Raw genomic sequence first — 17,757 nt, 5'->3', positions numbered from 1 at the left:
CACACACACACACACACACACACAGAGTAGTCGTCAAACATTTTCCAGCTCCATATATTTGAACCTTTTAAAGAATTTAAAGCGGCGGTAAGTAATTTAAGATGCACATATTGTTATATTTCTTGAAATTCTCTTTATATCGTAACAGCAGTGAATAAAACAAATAAACAGAAAAAACAAAAATCTGTCATAGACGTAGCTGTAAAAAACCCATCCAATCATTTCATTCAGTCCGAGACCACATGACCAGAGTCTTCCACAAGGCGAATCGGACGTATTACAGACGTATCGCTAAATCTAGCGAGCTAGTCGATTAGCTGTGAGGACTAACAGTAGCCATGTTCGTTGTTTACATTAATTAGGTTGGCGGTATTAGATGTTTTCTTACATGTGAATGAGATACGAGGTCATTCTTTGTTCGCACATCACGTGACTTTTTGCCTCCTGGTTCACGCCCGGTTTTCAAGTGACGGGCAACGATCAATGATGGCGTCCGAGCCAAGTACGCCTCCGTCGTCGTCTTGTGGAAAACATTCCACATTTGATCATGTTAACGGACTCTAACCGAAAGCAAAATCGAGATATATCAATTATAAAAATGTTATTTAGCAGCTGGGAGGTCCGTATCGTGAAATGCCGTGACCGAGGTCTTGAAAGTACTGAGCGAGGCCCTCTGGGCCGAGGTCAGTATTCAAGGCCGAGGTCACGGTATTTCACCATATGGACCGACCTTAAGCTGGTAAATAATATATTTATTTTTTCCTTTACCAAATTCTAACAGAAAACGAGAGCGCCCGAAAGGGAAAACCAAGCCGAGCCGCCATTTTGAATCCTCATTCGCGGCTGTAATGCAAATTGCTTCCTCCTCGGTATACAAGTGCACTTCCACGGCAGGAAAAAACTACATTTTGCCACCTATGTAGTCCCCTATTTATACAAAATTGAGTCATTCAGGATTCAGCCATGTTTTTGCTCGGCATTAGCAACAGTTAGAGGTTTTTAGCTTTCTCTTGAAAATGTTTTATTTCTTCTTCCTCAGGGGAGTAAAACGCTGTGAACACTGTCGTCGTCACTATCCATGATGTAAAATTAATGCTATTCTCCTGAGAAATGCTGGCAAAAATTTATAAGATTTTTGATAGTGCTGTCAAAAATGTCGCGTTATTAACGTGTTAACTTGACTCAATTTTAACGGCGATAATTTTTTTATCACGAGATTAACGCTCTGTGACATGATGTAGGTTTTTCATAAGCTTTTGAAACTGCCAGGAACTTGGAACAGAGACTTTGCTTAGAAAAACAATAACAGCTAGACTGTAATGCCACGCCCCGCACAGCCAGAGTCCTCTGCCCTCCCCCCAAAGAACCAGCGCGGGCAGGGCGCGCTGTCGCGCCTCGAGACGAAGAGCCACGGTGCTCAGCTTAGGTTTCGTTTTCTCATCGGCGGCTCCAGCCCGACTTTGCAGTGGCTGCGACAAGACGTGTTATACGGAGCCGTAGTAACTCGTCCCCTCACTTTTAATTACCCGAGCGCACGCCTTAACGCAAAGCATGCGCATGGGTTATAAGTCGTTCCCACGCTTTGTTATTTTTTTATTCACCATGTCCCCTCTACGGCTCCATAGTGTTATGCTCTGCAATTTAAAAAAAAACAAAAAAAACAAAAAAAAACATTGGTACAAAGCAAGCCCATTCACTTTTTTATGCTGATAAGAGAATTGCAATGGTTTTTCATGTGACAAAAATGTGCGATTAATCGCGAGTTAACTATGACAGTCGCGACATTAATCGCGATTAAATATTTTAATCGCTTGACAGCACTAATTTTTGATAATCTTATAAAACTTATTAAAAAAAAGGATAAATGTTGACAAAAAAAAATGCTACCATGTTTGTTGTTGTGAATGAGTGAGTTGCCAGAGGTCCGTACCATAGGATACAGACCTGCTCGCCAGCCAATCAGAATGCAGGATTTGGACCATGAAAAAAATAAATATATTTATACAATTGATTGGACCTATACAGCTTAAAAAAACCCACAATTTTTAAACTATTTCAACAACTTTCCAAACACACAATTTCCGTTCATTTCCATTTATCTGGTCGTCCAAACATCGTTTTACACAAAGAAATCAAATGAAAGCTTGGAAAAAAAAGTCTTGAAGCCGATAACTTTTTCATTTGTGGTTGGGTTCATGATGCCAGAATAAGACTTCTAAAGGACAATGATCATCTTATTAATATTCGTGAGGGTGAGTAACGTAACGTAACGTAAGCTGAAGTGTCGGATGTGATTCGAGTCGGAGCTGCTGTAGGAATTTCTGCAACGATAACTTACATTTTATTTCATGACTTTTCAAACACAGCTCAGACTTATGAATCGGCATGCGAATTACTTGAACAACCTGAATAAAATTAAATTGAGTTTCGATCGAGGCCGACCTACAAACCAGTTTTTGTTGTTTCATCGACGGTTCGTTTCCCGACATCCAAAACGTAAGAAAACGCATCTAACGTTAGAAGAACATTTGGTTTTAGATCCATAAACGTATTGATGTACGTAGCTTTAACAAAATCATCGCTGCAAACACGAGCATGTGGACTTTCAATTCCTTTCGAACGCAGTGAAAGGTTCGCGGTCCGTTTTTCATTCTTTCACCCTTGTGAACGCCGCCTTTTGGTATCCGAGAATACCTTTTGTCTTTTTCTCAATTTGATTGGTTTGAACATCCAAATACAGAGCAACAATCTGGAATATTTGGAGGCGAAACTCAAGAAACTACTGCGAAGTGGCTGTAAACAAATTCAACGCCTGTATTTCAGCTGGAAATCTGAGGCGGATCGCTACAGGAACTGACGTCTATTACAAACAAAGAATTGGATATGACAACAATGCTCTTGTGCTCCAGGAGTAGTCAGGCGGTGCACGTTCATGTATTTTGGACGAGTGGCTTTGGAAGGAGCACTGAAGGGATTTTTCATTTGGATACTTTCAAAATCTCTCTTACTCTTACAGGATTCTTGAAAAAGGTTACTGGAAAAAAAAATATCAAAAGATTTTATTCGCTCTAATACTCACCTGAATTTAATGAAACGTTATTTCGGGTCTCATGAGGATCCGTCCTTCAATCCAAACGGCAGCACTTGCTAAAAACTGGTCTTTTGTAAATTTCACGTATTTAATGACTATGCTTTTTCTTTTTTTGTTGTTGGTTTTTAAATCTGGAGTACGAAATTATTGAAACTACACAAGTCACTTTGGACAAAAATGTAAAATGTAACCAAGTGCACGTTCAGATCATGTTCGGAGTCTGAATGGGGGGGAAAAAAAAGAAGAAAAAAAACAAAACAAAAAAACCTTGCCTTGCATTTTCAGAACTTTTTATCTGATATTTTTGATACATGGTTTATAAACGGAATACAAATTTTATTAATTAATCATACGTCTGTCTCACTATATTGTATATTACCCATTTTATATTATATATTTTGTTAATTTAATAATGTCGATATAGATTATGAAAAAAAAAAAAGTTTATACACTTCTCCAATGGAAACCAGCATCAGCTGAGTGGATCTTGTGTTTAATAAAGTTATTATTATTATGTATTATGATTGTGGATTGTTTTATACACTACCTAATTTTTTAAAGCCAGACGGCCTTTCGATTTCATAAAATCGGTGAAATTTAGTTCCTTCTGAAATATGTTTATTTCTGTAATAAATCACAAAATATCAGGCCATTCTGTGGCTGGGAAGTGATTTAATTTGAGGGGATTAAATCAAATAATGTGCATGAAATCGCTCGCTTCTTCGCGCAGTCAAGCAGACAGAGGAAGTCCGTGTGCGCTGACCGGTCCATCATTCTGTCGCTAAACGAACAGCTGATCACACCGAGGTGCTCGCTGAGCGCCGATATTTATAGGTCCTGCGTTTCCTTTCCTTCGTATCTAACGTAACGTCTTTTCTTCTCGCTTTCTTTCCGTTAATGTAGTCGGTCTTTCACGCATCATTCGCACCCTCACATCCTCCATTTTTCTCCCGTTTCAAATATGTATCCCACAATTGTTTGCCTTGTGCGAACAGGGAAAGCCCACCACGTGATGCATGACGCAGTATCTTGAATTGGGTCATGATGAAGCAGGAAAAAAATAGAGGAGAATTTAGGGCCATGTGGCCTTAAATTCATTAACTGTTCCGTTTTTATTTTTAAAAAACGAATAAAATTGGAAGTCTGTGATGCGAATTCAGTAGCTTTCGGTCCACTAAACAAAATAATTGGGTGTCGGGGAAAATTCTTTTTATGACCTACATTTAAATCTGAAAGGCAGTCTAGCTTTAATCTTTTACGTTAAAAAAAAAAAAAAAAAAAGTGCTTTACTATACAATTTAATCAAATCATCTTATTCTTTCATTCATGGGTCAGAAATACGTCGACCCTCGCCAAGTGTGTCAAAAATCACCTCAGCACGGAGAAACACATCGCAAGCAATAAATATTTAAAAATAAAATTTCTCTTTTTGTTGATTGGTTTAAATCTCCAGAACATTTCTGCATGAATAAAATACATGAATGAATGAATAAAAGCCATGGCCTAATGGTTAGAGAAGCAGCTTTGGGACCAAAAGGTTGCTGGTTCGAGTCCCTTGACCAGCAAGAATGGCTAAAGTGCCCTTGAACAAGGCACTGAACCCCTAACTGCTCCCCGGGCTGCTCTGGGCGTGTTATATGTCGCTCTGGATAAGAGCGTCTGCTAAATGCTGTTAATACAACGCAATAAAAATTAATGCTTGATTCACTTCCTTCAGATGAGTCGAATCGCTGATTCACTTCGCCAGAGTTGCCGTAGAAGCGTTTTTGATAAAACGATGAAATAAAAACATTTTCTTGTGGTACACTCAGGTGTACCTTTCCTTGTGAATCTTTCACCCGGAAACATGAACATGATGTACTAAGGTTTAAAGCACATACTCATCTTTTAAAGTAAAGCTTTAAAGCTACAGCTATTCTCGGTAAACGATGCACACTAAAGAGATGAAGAGAGTGTATGCTTGATGGTTTCGCTCCAGCAACAAATTTAGTACCCGTCTTTCCGACAGCATACGGCACGCCCTCACCAGTGCTCAAAACTAACGGTGTCCCGACATCCCGGGGACCATAAAAAATGTCATCGGGACACAAAATTATCATATCTGGGACAATCCCGGGACAATGGGAAAAAAATAGATCTAGAAAAAAAAAGTTCTACATTAAAGGTGCAGTACAAGATTTTGGAATAACGGTTCCCGCAAGCCATATTTTGACAAGAAACACTCCCACCCCCCGCGTCTCCACCCCTCCTCCCCCTTATAAAGCCTGAGAAAGCCCGGCTTTATAATGGGTGTCTATTGCGTTACACACCAGTGGAGCTCGTTAAGTTAGAGCGTAAAGAGCTTGGAAAAATAGCTCAAACTTTCTCATTTAAACTGTGTTTTCAGCCCCAATTTTCACTCCACACACATAATTTTCTCAAAAGTAGTAGCCACACTTGTCCTGATTCACACAATGTGTCTACCTGAGCGATAGGATTTACAGTTTTTGAATGAGAAGCCTGAAAGTAACGAGAGCACAGCCGCGCAGCCTCATAGACTCCCATTATAAACGTGGCAGAAAAGTCACTCGTTTTTAACTCGCTCTAGTGACCTCATTTTTTACACTACAGACAAAAAAAAAAAAATTACATCCATGTGTTCAGGAGAGCCTTGTGGCGCTCACTGTGAAAGAATTTTGTGAATATCTCCTTCCGTTTTCGTGTAAATCCCCGTTGTTTGGAAGGAGCGCACTGAGAGAATCCTGCGCTCTGTGTGACACTCTGCTCGCTCTCACACACACACAGAAGGGCCGGGCTAGTCGCGGGCTTCAGTCTGATTGACGTGTCAGTATCCAATCATTTTGAGGTGGTACCTCGATATGATTGGACGGCGTTTTTCCTTTATTTTACACTGTAGACTGGATTAAAATATTTCGTTTTTTGGGTCAAACCTTCTCTTGTACTGCTTGCAACATGGGTGTGCATTTCATCCATTGATGGTATGGCTGATGGCTTTCAAAACATCTCTGAATGGGGAAACAGGTATATTAAATAAAAATGGATAACGGTAATAGTGAAAATGATAAGTTGGCCTTATATATGCCAACAGATATTCAAGGTATAAGTAGATGAAATGAACATAAAAGGGGTCTTATTTTCAGCTAAAGTGAACTGCAGATGTTGGGAGTTGAAACATTTTCTGAATGAGCTAGTTGGCCCCTTTAAATAAACGGGTATCTATTCATACAGTGAGATCGCCAAAGTTTAATAAACTGAAAATGCAATAACTGTAATTTTGAAGTAGATGATGTATTGGACATGTGTCACTTGTGTCTTGTGACTTATTGTAAAAATGATATAAAGGGTTCAAAATCGCATAGTTACAAATATAATAGTAACTTCATATGATAATATTAACCACTGGTTATTTCAGAGAGGAAAAAAATGGGGACACTATTGCTTCCATTCGGGACAATACAACACAGAATTCGGGACCACTGGGGGACACAAAGAAAAAAAAAAGTTAATTTTGAGCCCTGGCCCTCACACACTTCTACACACCTCCCACTCGTCTCCGGTGCGTCCGTCCCTGTTGGATTCCTCTCCTTCGTCTTCTCCTTCGCTGAGGATCACAAAGTCGTCTTCATCGCGCTCTGCCTCCTCTTCCTCGCCGCCGCCTTCCAGGATGCACAGGTCAGGCCAGTGTTGAGTCAGGTACGCGTACAGCTCGTCTGAACTGTTCAGAAAACCAAAGAGCATGGAGAACCAGTAAAGACTGAATGATCGACTACAAAGATCCGCCTTGGACAGAGCAGCAACATCACAATAATTAGAAGACCTGCTTCTGGGTACAGTGAACAAATCGTGCACACTCAGAAAAATTAAAAACGCTGGGGGTTTTCTGATTAGCACGGACTTTTCTATCCACATGCACTGGATATGAGCAATCACGTGCTCCGATTGGCTACTCTACTACTAGGATATCAGCTCATCTACAGTGAGTAGAGAAAAACAAAATGGCGGCGCACATCAAGTCAGATATATCACTTTGTTAGCAAGTATTTAAAAGAAACAGAAATAGCTAAAAGAAGAAATAGCCCCCCCCCCAAATATCTCCTGTTGCACAATCCAGCCCAGTTAGTGGCGATAATGCACCTTTAAGTTGGTTTGCCAACCAGCAACAAACCCTAAAGAAGAAAACGGCGGTGCGTGTTGCTGAACCAACCAAATAAAAACTCTACTCGAAAACAAACCCCCCCAAAAATACGGAATAAAACTATTTGATTTTATTTTTCAAAAGTATTATCGCATTTTTCACAAATTGCTACTGTCATTTCGCCAGTTTGTTTACATTCTAAGCGGAAATGTAACATAATAATTATAAAAATTTATACAGCACCTATACAAAATATGCTCCAAGTGCTTTACAATCACAAACTAGTAAATAATAATTAAATAACTAATCAATCAATAGAGGGCGGCGTGGTGGTGTAGTGGTTAGCGCTGTCGCCTCACAGCAAGAAGGTCCGGGTTCGAGCCCCGGGGCCGGCGAGGGCCTTTCTGTGTGGAGTTTGCATGTTCTCCCCGTGTCCGCGTGGGTTTCCTCCTGGTGCTCCGGTTTCCCCCACAGTCCAAAGACATGCAGGTTAGGTTAACTGGTGACTCTAAATTGACCGTAGGTGTGAATGTGAGTGTGAATGGTTGTCTGTGTCTATGTGTCAGCCCTGTGATGACCTGGCGACTTGTCCAGGGTGTACCCCGCCTTTCGCCCGTAGTCAGCTAGGATAGGCTCCAGCTTGCCTGCGACCCTGTAGAAGGATAAAGCGGCTAGAGATGATGAGATGAGATGAGATCAATCAATAGCTAATTAAAAAGGCTAAACACCAAAACAGCTATAGATGAAAAGCGAGCCTAAAAAGATGCGTCTTAAGTCTAGCTTTGAAAACATTAACGTTCTCGGAAGTGCACACAGTCAGGCAATTTATTCCAAAGAAACGGAGCATGTGAAGACCTAAAGCCATACAGTGCTGAGCGTAAATGAGTGCACCCCCTTTGAAAAGTAACATTTTAAACAATATCTCAATGAACAAACAATTTCCAAAATGTTGACAAGTTTAATATAACATCTGTTTAACTTATAACGTGAAAGTAAGGTTAATAATATAACTTAAATTACACGTTTTTCAGTTTTACTCAAATTAGGGTGGTGCAAAAATGAGTACACCCCACAACAAAAACTACTCCATCTAGCACTTTGTATGGCCTCCATGATTTTTAATGACAGCACCAAGTCTTCTAGGCATGGAATGAACAAATTGGCGACATTTTGCAACATCGATCTTTTTCCATTCTTCAACAACGACCTCTTTTAGTGACTGGATGCTGGATGGAGAGTGATGCTCAACTGGTCTCTTCAGAATTCCCCAAAGAAAAGAATTTCTTTCCACCACAAAGGTGAAGGCTACAAGAAGATCAGCAAAGCTTTACTTATCAGTCAGAATACTGTAGCAAAAGTGGTACAAAAATTTAAGATGGAACTGCAACCATCTCACAGAGACGTCCAGGTCGTCCACGGAAGTTAACACCTCGACAGGAGCGTCTTCTGATGAAGGGTTGAAGAAAATCGGCATGCAAGTTCACTGCAGTTATCTAAAGAAGTAGAAAGCCAAACTGGGGTGACTATTTCCCGTGACACAATACGGCGTACACTGCAGAGGAATGGCATGCATGGACGCCGTCCACGAAAGAAGCCTCTCCTAAAGCCCAGGCACAAAAAAGCCCGCCTAGAGTTTGCCAGGGCCCATGCTGACAAAGATGAAGACTACTGGGACTCTATACTCTGGAGTGATGAGACCAAGATAAATGTTTTTGGAACTGATGGCGTCACAAAGGTGAGGAATACAAAGAAAAATGCCTGGTGCCTACAGTGAAACATGGTGGTGGCAGTGTCCTTATGTGGGGCTGCATGAGTGCTGCTGGTGTCGGGGAGCTGCATTTCATTGACGGCATCATGAATTCACAGACGTATTGCTCTATACTGAAAGAGAAGATGCTACCATCACTCCGTGCCCTTGGTCGTCGTGCAACATGACTAAACACACATCTAAGGCCACTGTTGGATTTCTGAAGAAGAACAGGGTGAAAGTGATTCAGTGGCCAAGTATGTCTCCTGATCTGAACCCAATCGAACACCTATGGGGAATTCTGAAGAGACCAGTTGAGCATCACTCTCCATCCAGCATCCAGTCACTAAAAGAGGTCGTTGATGAAGAATGGAAAAAGATTGATGTTGCAAAATGTCGCCAACTTGGTCATTCCATGCCTAGAAGACTTGGCGCTGTCATTAAAAATCATGGAGGCCATACAAAGTACTAGATGATGTAGTTTTTGTTGTGGGGTGTACTCATTTTTGTAAAACTGAAAAATGTGTAATCTAAGTTATATTATTAACCTTACTTTCCCGTTATAAGTTAAACAGATGTTATATTAAACTTGTCAACATTTTGGAAATTGTTTGTGTTCATTGAGATATTGTTTAAAATGGTACTTTTCAAAGGGGGTGCACTCATTTACGCTCAGCACTGTTCAGGCGACTGGGACAAGCCGTATAGCAAAAGTAAAGGAACGCAAGGTTCTTCTAGGTCTAGGATACACTGTCAAAAGCTCTTGTAGGTAGGAAGGAAGGCGCGAGACCATGCAGACATTTAAAAGTAAGTAGATTAATCTTGAACATAATTCTAAATTCAACTGGCAGCCAATGCTTTTTTTTTTTAAATTATTTTGTCGGACGTTTTGTATAAAAGTTTTTATTTATGGAATTTGCAAAAAAATGTGAATAAAAATGCCCCGTTTCTCAAAATCCAGTGAACGTGGATAGAATAAAACAGTTATTCCACTCAATCTGGTCATACATGGCTTACAGCCGATATAGATTTTAAATAAGGATTTTTTGTTAAATAACTAACATTGTTCGTAGTAGTAAATGTTGGTACATAATTAATTTCAGGCTTTTTCTCCTCCCCCCGCCAATTCCCACCCGCATCATATCAAATACGACACCTACCAACGTAGAAAGGTGAACACGTGCTTCCTTCGAGACGTGTAAATCCAGCCAACTACATCTTTTCAAACTCCTGCTCACGCTGCATCACAGGGTGCGGTCACAACTCTCAGAGAAAAGCGCTATCTGCCCTCTTCTGCATACATGCGCTCACAGACCTCCGTGATTGGAGGAAAGACTCGCCGTGTTTCCATTAACCTGAAATCGCTTGGTTTATTACAGGCTTGGAGGACTCGAGTCCGACTTGTGCCCTAATTTTAAGGACTCGAGCACTGATGACTCGGACTCGTGGTAAATTGGAGACGAGGACTCGGATTTTTTTTCTTTATTTTTTGTAACATGCCATAATGATTTGGCATAAGATATTTAAATATCTACATTCATTCATTTTTATACTAATTTGGTGCGAGAGAGAGAGAAAACGCACATTCACCTGTGCATACGTCATGTTCAGGAACAAACTAACGTTAACAGGGCTAAAATGCCCGGCGAGAACGCCGCTAGGATTGTCCGCTTTGCGTGTACAGACTTCTCGTGCAGTGCGGGTGGGGGGAGCCACTGATGTGCGTTCGATATGTAGAAGAACTATCGAGGAGACGACCTCGAACTTCAATCGGCATTTGACAAGACGACACCCAGAGAAGGAAGTGACACGCCATGTTCACTGCTCTGTTGATAATGGGTGGGGCTTGCTGAGCGATGAAGTAGCGAGCGTTAACCCTCTCTCATGTTATTTGCCCTGTTGATAGTCAGTCTAGTGAAATTAAGTACTGAGAAACACCTTTTTGTAAAACTGCTACTTTTCAGTCCTCTTTTTCCAATCACGCTGCTAAACGCTGGAACCTCGTATGCAAATTAGCCACACCTAGTCATTTCCTTCGTTTCAAGTTTCAAGGTTTTTATTACTGACGTGTACAAGGATCACTTAAAGTGCTGATGACACGTTTTTGACATCTTTGGCGATGTTTTATAACAAAAAGTAATTCCCGATGATCCATATATTAATTCACGAAGGCGCCTATTTTACAAGTTATGATAAAAAAACGCGGCTATTTGGGCAAATTTGACGGGGCTGCAGCACCCAGGAGACGGAGGAGGAGGAGGAGCTATATGACGTCAGCGAAAGAACCTTCCTCCTAACTTACCAGTTTGTTGTTAATGCGGCAGGTGTTCAGTTTGTCATTATTAGTATTATTATTATACATTATTATATTACACACACATATATAAGTTATTATGCCTTCGCGTTGTGTTGCCGGCTTTTGCTCCAAAACCCACAAGGATGGGGTAAGTTTATTCAAGTTTCCCAGAGATCCCGAGCTGCATGCGAAGTGGGTGAAGCAAGTCAGGCACACTCGTGACAAGTGGGAGCCCTCACCAACATCCGTCCTGTGCTCTGAACACTTCGATTTGGATTGTTTTGACACCCTTCCCTGCTTAAAGGAATCTCTTGGGTGTTCAGTTCAGCACAAACGTGTGTTACTACCATCAGCAGTGCCTACAGTATTCCGGAGGGGGTCTACTAGTAGCTATGCCGGATCCAGCAGTCGCCTGGGACAAGCCGACTCCTCCAAAGACAGTCCAACTGTCAGAACATGTGTTGAGAAACGACATAAGATAAAGGTACGTAGAGCTATAGAGTGCTCCGACATGATGCTAAAAATAGTAACCATGCGGTCTGCGCGGCCATCTTGGAAGTGACTCGCTCCAGAGTGCTCATAGAGTACACATCATAGAGTACACATTCATGATAATCATAAATGTAATCATAAAGTCGGCGTGATATCAGTCATGTATTTGCTTGTGAAAGCTTGCGGCTTTCATGTAACTGCCGCCTAGCAACGAGAGGCAAAGGGTAAAGAGGGTAGGCTATCATAGATTCTATTCGGAAGAGATCAATACATGATTGCTTAAAAATTAGGTATTTTAACAATTTGCATCTGTTTTGTGATTATCGTGACACTTGTGTGTTCTGTAGAACTGTATGTCTTATCAGCACATCGAGGATCTTCCACCGGAGGCTTTAGCAAGTACTCGTAGCAACACTACACTTTACCCTTTGCCATGCGTTGTTAGGGAACGGTAGCAAGTACCCCGATGACCGACTTCAAGAATATGTAGAAAAAATTTAGAAATTATACTTTCCAAAAGTCATTTGAGCTTAGTGTATTGCATTTCCATTTATATTGTAGGTTCTTGCTGATGTTTTTGCGGAGTATGACGCAGCTGCTGAATCAGAAGCTGCAGAGTTTGTATGTACTAGTTGTGAACATTCATATTATCAATCTCATTTATTTAAAATCAGATAAAATCATGCCATCATGATCACTGCTTAAAGTACCAGTATTTGGTTGTTGAAGAGCTAGCGCTAGAGAGTTAACCGGCGTTTTCATGCGCCATTTCCATTGAGTAGAACAGCCAGTGAACCGCAGCGTGTTCTTCCGCTGACGCCACAACATGGCCGCGAGCCACGGACCCAGTTTTCTTGCGCTGTGCAATTAAAAGTTGGATATTCGCCTAACAACAGCTGCTTTTCATGTAATTATAACAGAAATCTAACATGTTTGCCATGTTGTATAGTTTATTTAAGAAATTGCATAGAGTCATGTTCGTGTCATCAGCACTTTAAATGTGTTCGGTACGGACAGGCCTTGCTCGTGATTGTGGTTGCCATTGGCAACAACAGATTTTACTTGCGTTTTTCTTTTACCGAAGTCTTTTGAGATTTTTCATGTTTTAGTCGCGAGGTGCTTTGCGTGGGACTCTAGGTCTCATTCGGACCTTCCTTTTTTTGCGGTTTTGTTTCATTTACATGTCTGTAAATTTGTAGGTTTGTTGTTTGAAAGCCAATAAAGCTGTTAAAATGGTTTATTTAAAAAAAAAAAAGTTTTACACTCGCATGAGGTGGTTTTTCAGACAATTCAATAAATGGAAAAGTTTTTTGCGTTTAGGTCACATGACTTGCAAATGGGGGGGCGCTAAGAGCTAGCCATCATGAGGAGAAAAAAAAAAGAAGTCCTTCCCACACCATGTGGCGCATAGGGCGGCGCCGATCTCCGTTTCCGTAGCCCTCTCGCCTATTCCATAGCTAGGGTTACAGTGGGGGGGCGGGTCCTCTGGTAACCGCGAGAGTTTGACTCCTCACTCGCATCTGTATTGCAGCGTGCCTTGCCAGATGGCAGTAGGTACCATTTTTATGATGGTCTTTGGTATGACCCAACCGGGAGTAGAACTCGTGAGGTGGACATGCTAACCACTAGGCCAACTCGCGGTCTATCGTGAGGAGAAAGCCCAGCTTTAAATCGTACATCACCACTTAATGGAAACACAAACCATTCACATCGATGTTTTGTCAACATTTTTTAAATAAATATCGTTTCTATTTTGCACAAAACTGCAATGGAAACTTGTCCCAGGGTTTTGATCACATTGTCCAACATTTCTACAACAACGAGGCCCGTTATACGGCTCTGATACACTCTGATCGTCACCTCTCTCTTTGCAGGATGAACCAGGCGTCTCTGCTTGGCACCGTTTTAGCTTTTCCGAGCTCCAGCACCCCGAAACCCTTCTTCTTCACCTGCTGGGGCTTCTGACGCATCCTCACAAACATCAAGCTGCTCCTGCTGTGTCCTGGAGAAAGCTTAGACAGTGAGTATAATAATAATACTGTATACACACACACACCTCTTTAGGTTTTTGGTTTGTTTGTTTTTTTCACCATTTACCTGAGAGCTGCTTTTCCGAACACAGCTGTTGCCCAGTGTTAAACTCAAGTGCCAGCTGTGCCAGCTGTTGCTCAACCTCGGCCATGTCCCTGCTCTCCCCGGCATCGTCTTCCACTCTGCCAGCCGCCTTCGTTTCCACCTGCATGTCGCACGTCAAAGGAGGTACCAATGTAGACGTGGCGTCCATCTTGGTTTCCGGTACGGAGATGTGCACGATTGTGTCTTTCAAAGTTTTATCCTTTGACGCTTTTTTGCGACGTTTCCACCTGCGATAAGATTAAATAAAAAAAAAAAAAAAATTAAAAACCAGGAGTTGGTATTTATCTGGGGAGGAAATTTCAAAAGGACCCTGTGTAATGGTGACAGAAAAGAAAATTCGTTTCTCACTCAGGCAGACAGAGGTCAAGCGCTTCAGTTAACGTTCACATTAAACAGCAGAATGGAGGAAATATATGGCAACCCACTGGCTTCACGTAGAGTGCTGTGCATTCTGAGATGCTTTCTGCTCAACAGGTTTGTACAGAGTGGTTATTTGCGTTACTGTCAGTATTAACCAGCCCGGCGTCTGAACTCTAAGACAACGAGGGAGGCTCAGCCTCCTCTAAAAATGACGAACATCGTGTAGGATGAATTGCGCTAGGCTTATGTTATAGCCGACCTTATAACATTGCTATTTCAGATCCAGAATCATAGAAATACATGTGCTCAACCCAACTACAGTGTGAAATCATTCTGTTATAACTTTCCCCAGTTCGCCTAATATGTGCGTGAGTTTTTCCCCCTCGTGACAGCGCGATGCAGCCCAGCCTCAGTGGACTTCAATGGCATTTGGGAGCTCTGCGCTTTTCAATATCAAAATGCAAGACGGTTATTGGACAAATACTGCGAAAACGCCCGCCTACGGACTCCGAGCCTCACAGTGGGAGGGACATGGCAAAGCTTTCCACGAGGAGACTGGTGAAAGCGGCCGGATATTTTCTTTGATTGACAGCTCGTTTCAAATATAGACAGGCAGCGGTGAATTTCAGTTCAGTCCCATGCGGATTCGCAAGTGCTGTGGTGTATTGTAAGAGATCAGCTTACATTTCGATTTCATTCATTACATACGGTTTCTACCAGCTTTTTTAGTTTGTATATATTTTCATTGTAAATAAAGTGTAAATATAGTGTTGTCAAGTTTGCTATCTTAGTTCCAGAAATTTCGTTTGAGTGACTGAATTTGAACTTGAGGGGGCTAGTCAGCTAGCAAGAAAGCTGCGCACGGATGCCAAGCATTGCTGATTTAATTTTGGCGAAGCCATTTGCCAGTCTTCCTTTCGAGGAAAAAATTAAAATTAAAGAGCAGGGTAGACCAACGCCTCAAATTGACTTGGTGAAAAAGGTAGGGAATAATACTCGTTCCTTTCAGCTCTCCTGGTACGAGAAAGTGAATTGGCTAACAGCAAGTGACCCACATCAACAACAGTAAATAGGCTACTTTAGTAATATGTCATGGATGGACCAAAAATATAGAATCTATTTAAAATGTTTATGCTGAGTATATTATATTGGAATATATATTTCTCTGGATATGAATTAAACACAGCTACAATTTGGAAAACATTTTTAAACAAAAACACAGCCGAGAACATTTCACACAACAGACCTGGATTAAAAGTGAAGGGTTATCAAAATTGTCAATAAAAAACATTTCTCAGTCAAAATAAGTAAAATATAGGGAAAGTGTCATTGAATGAAATGTGTGGCACCCAGCTCTATGTTTGGCTCCCCAAGGTCAGTGCTTGTGCCTATTCCAGAACACTCTGCTGTTACTGCTGAGGTTCCTGACAAAGAGCTGCTTTCAATGATGATCAATTTTTAAACAACATGCCACAATTTTAAAATATAAAATGTTAAAATATACCCCTCCCCCCAACACCACCATCATGTATATTGGACAGTAGGCTAATGGGCCAAAAGAACCTGTTATTTCACAGTTTGTGACCCTGCCAACAATCAGCCAGATCAGAGGCAAGAGTATGGGCAAAATTGATGTTTTTTCTTTTAAAATCTGGAAATATCGTAACCGACCAGCCTCCCCTGTTTGAAAGACTACCAGCCGCCACTAGTCTGAACTCATCATCTTCAAGGTGTTTCCGCTTGCTGAACTGGATGTTTTTTGCACCATTATGCGTCAACTCTAGTTTCTCAAATAGAAAACATTCGCCTCTACGTGCTTTTTTCCTTTGTTCACACGTGGTCCTGAAAGCACCAGATCTTTACGTTTCGAGATACACACCTCTGTGTGGACCTGCTAAAGTGAACGCGAGAGATGTCGGAGAAGAAGGTGACGGACAACAGGCTGTCCAACGGACAGGAGAAGAGATACTCCTCACAACCGTTCTCCTGCACCACGGGGAGGGACTTATACGGGTCAAAGAAGATCTTATTGGCTGCTACAAGGAGAATGCCAGAAACCACGCCCTAAAAACACAGACAGATGGGATATAATAATTAGTAAAAGCAAGAACGATCCAAAGGAACAGCTGGATCATAGGAGTAACTCACTTTCCGGTCAGTGATGAAGCGACAGAATAGCCTGAGACATGGTAGGCCTGCTGGCTCCGCCCCCTGCGTGCACTCGGACGGCAGAGCCAATAAGCAGAGCTGTCCGTCAGGCAACGGCACCGCCTCCACGTCCTGACAGCAAGGAACACACGGAGGAAAATTAATTTAATTTAGATACTGGATTTATTTACGGTAGGGCCACCATTTTGAATTTTCTCAAACAAGAATAAATATTTATTGATTAATCAGAATCAACTGATAGTCATTAAGAATCGATTAAAAAAAAACCTGATGTGGATTTTTTTAAATGAAATGGTGTATAATTATGAAGTCTAATCACAAATTATGATAATATAGTTATTTTGAAAAAATAACTTCCTTATAAAACATTTCTTCATGATAAGTTTTTTTGTTCATGATACATTTTTTGGTTTTATGACTTTTTTTAAAGAAAGATGTCTAGAGTTGACAAAAAAAGATTTTAAAAAATGCAATTTGCGCAAAAAAAAGGTAAATGAATAAGTGATCTTAAGTGTGATTTATTCATGCTATTTGCATTGTTTATTTTTCCCATTTTTATACGCATTACTGTGCGGATTTGGGAATTGTTTTAAATCCTTTTAAGGAAAAAACAACATTTTAAACTGGAGTTCAAGTGAACGAAATCTATAAATATAAAATGAACATAACTGCTCATTATAAAACCTCATCGAGTGTCACAAAACTAAAACACACTCCGTAATGTTTAATCCAGCACTCAGACATCATCTATTCATGATATGATTTACTGAGATTCCGTCCGTACCAAAGTCCATGAGTAAAGTAAACGCTAAACTCTGTTCCCACAAATGGGCATCAATCAGATTTAAAAAAAAAATAAAAGCAAATGTGATGCTCACCAGCAGCTTGTCATATTCAGCGTCTGTGGATGGGGACACAGGGGTCGTTGGGGTTGTAGCGCCCAGTTTGGGCTCAGAAAGGTCAGGGAGCATCGCCGAGAGTTTCTACAGAGTCGAGAGAGAAGACGAGACAGAAACGATTTAAAAACCAACAAGACTTTTTCACTTCTCTGTTCCAGACGTCGCTTTATGGCCGAGTTGATAACTGCAAACTCGTATCATCACTCGTCACATGCTGAACATATCACAGTGATTTAACAGAAATAAAATGTTATTTTGCTTCTTTAATCTGTTACTAGGCTGAGGTTAATGTACAGTCAAGCCGGAAAGTCTGCACACCCCTTTCACCTTCTTCACGTTTTATTACGTTACAGACTTATTCTACAATAGACATCTTTTTAGACATCTGTGCTAATTTATTAAAAATCAAAATGTAAAATATATGTACACAAG

The 17,757-nt window shown here is 41.0% G+C and overlaps 1 protein-coding gene across 3 annotated transcripts in view; it reads right to left on the bottom strand.

Moving 5' to 3' along the window:
• The window catches only part of si:ch211-15d5.11 (nuclear receptor coactivator 7), a 57,250-nt gene that overhangs the window by 13,497 nt on the left and 25,996 nt on the right, over positions 1-17,757 (bottom strand). For all 3 annotated transcript variants that reach the window (XM_060933348.1, XM_060933350.1, XM_060933351.1), the window contains 6 exons: positions 17,305-17,409; positions 16,406-16,537; positions 16,137-16,321; positions 13,859-14,124; positions 13,622-13,763; positions 6,632-6,806 (listed from right to left, as the gene is read on the bottom strand). In XM_060933348.1, the coding sequence (XP_060789331.1) occupies positions 6,632-6,806; positions 13,622-13,763; positions 13,859-14,124; positions 16,137-16,321; positions 16,406-16,537; positions 17,305-17,409 (1,005 nt within the window). The remainder of the gene's footprint in view (positions 1-6,631; positions 6,807-13,621; positions 13,764-13,858; positions 14,125-16,136; positions 16,322-16,405; positions 16,538-17,304; positions 17,410-17,757) is intronic.

The sequence above is a fragment of the Neoarius graeffei genome, chromosome 11 (assembly GCF_027579695.1).
Source record: "Neoarius graeffei isolate fNeoGra1 chromosome 11, fNeoGra1.pri, whole genome shotgun sequence".
Classification (NCBI taxonomy): Eukaryota; Metazoa; Chordata; class Actinopteri; order Siluriformes; family Ariidae; genus Neoarius; species Neoarius graeffei.
Note: the sequence above shows the minus strand (reverse complement) of the source record. Positions and strands in the feature narration are given on the sequence as shown.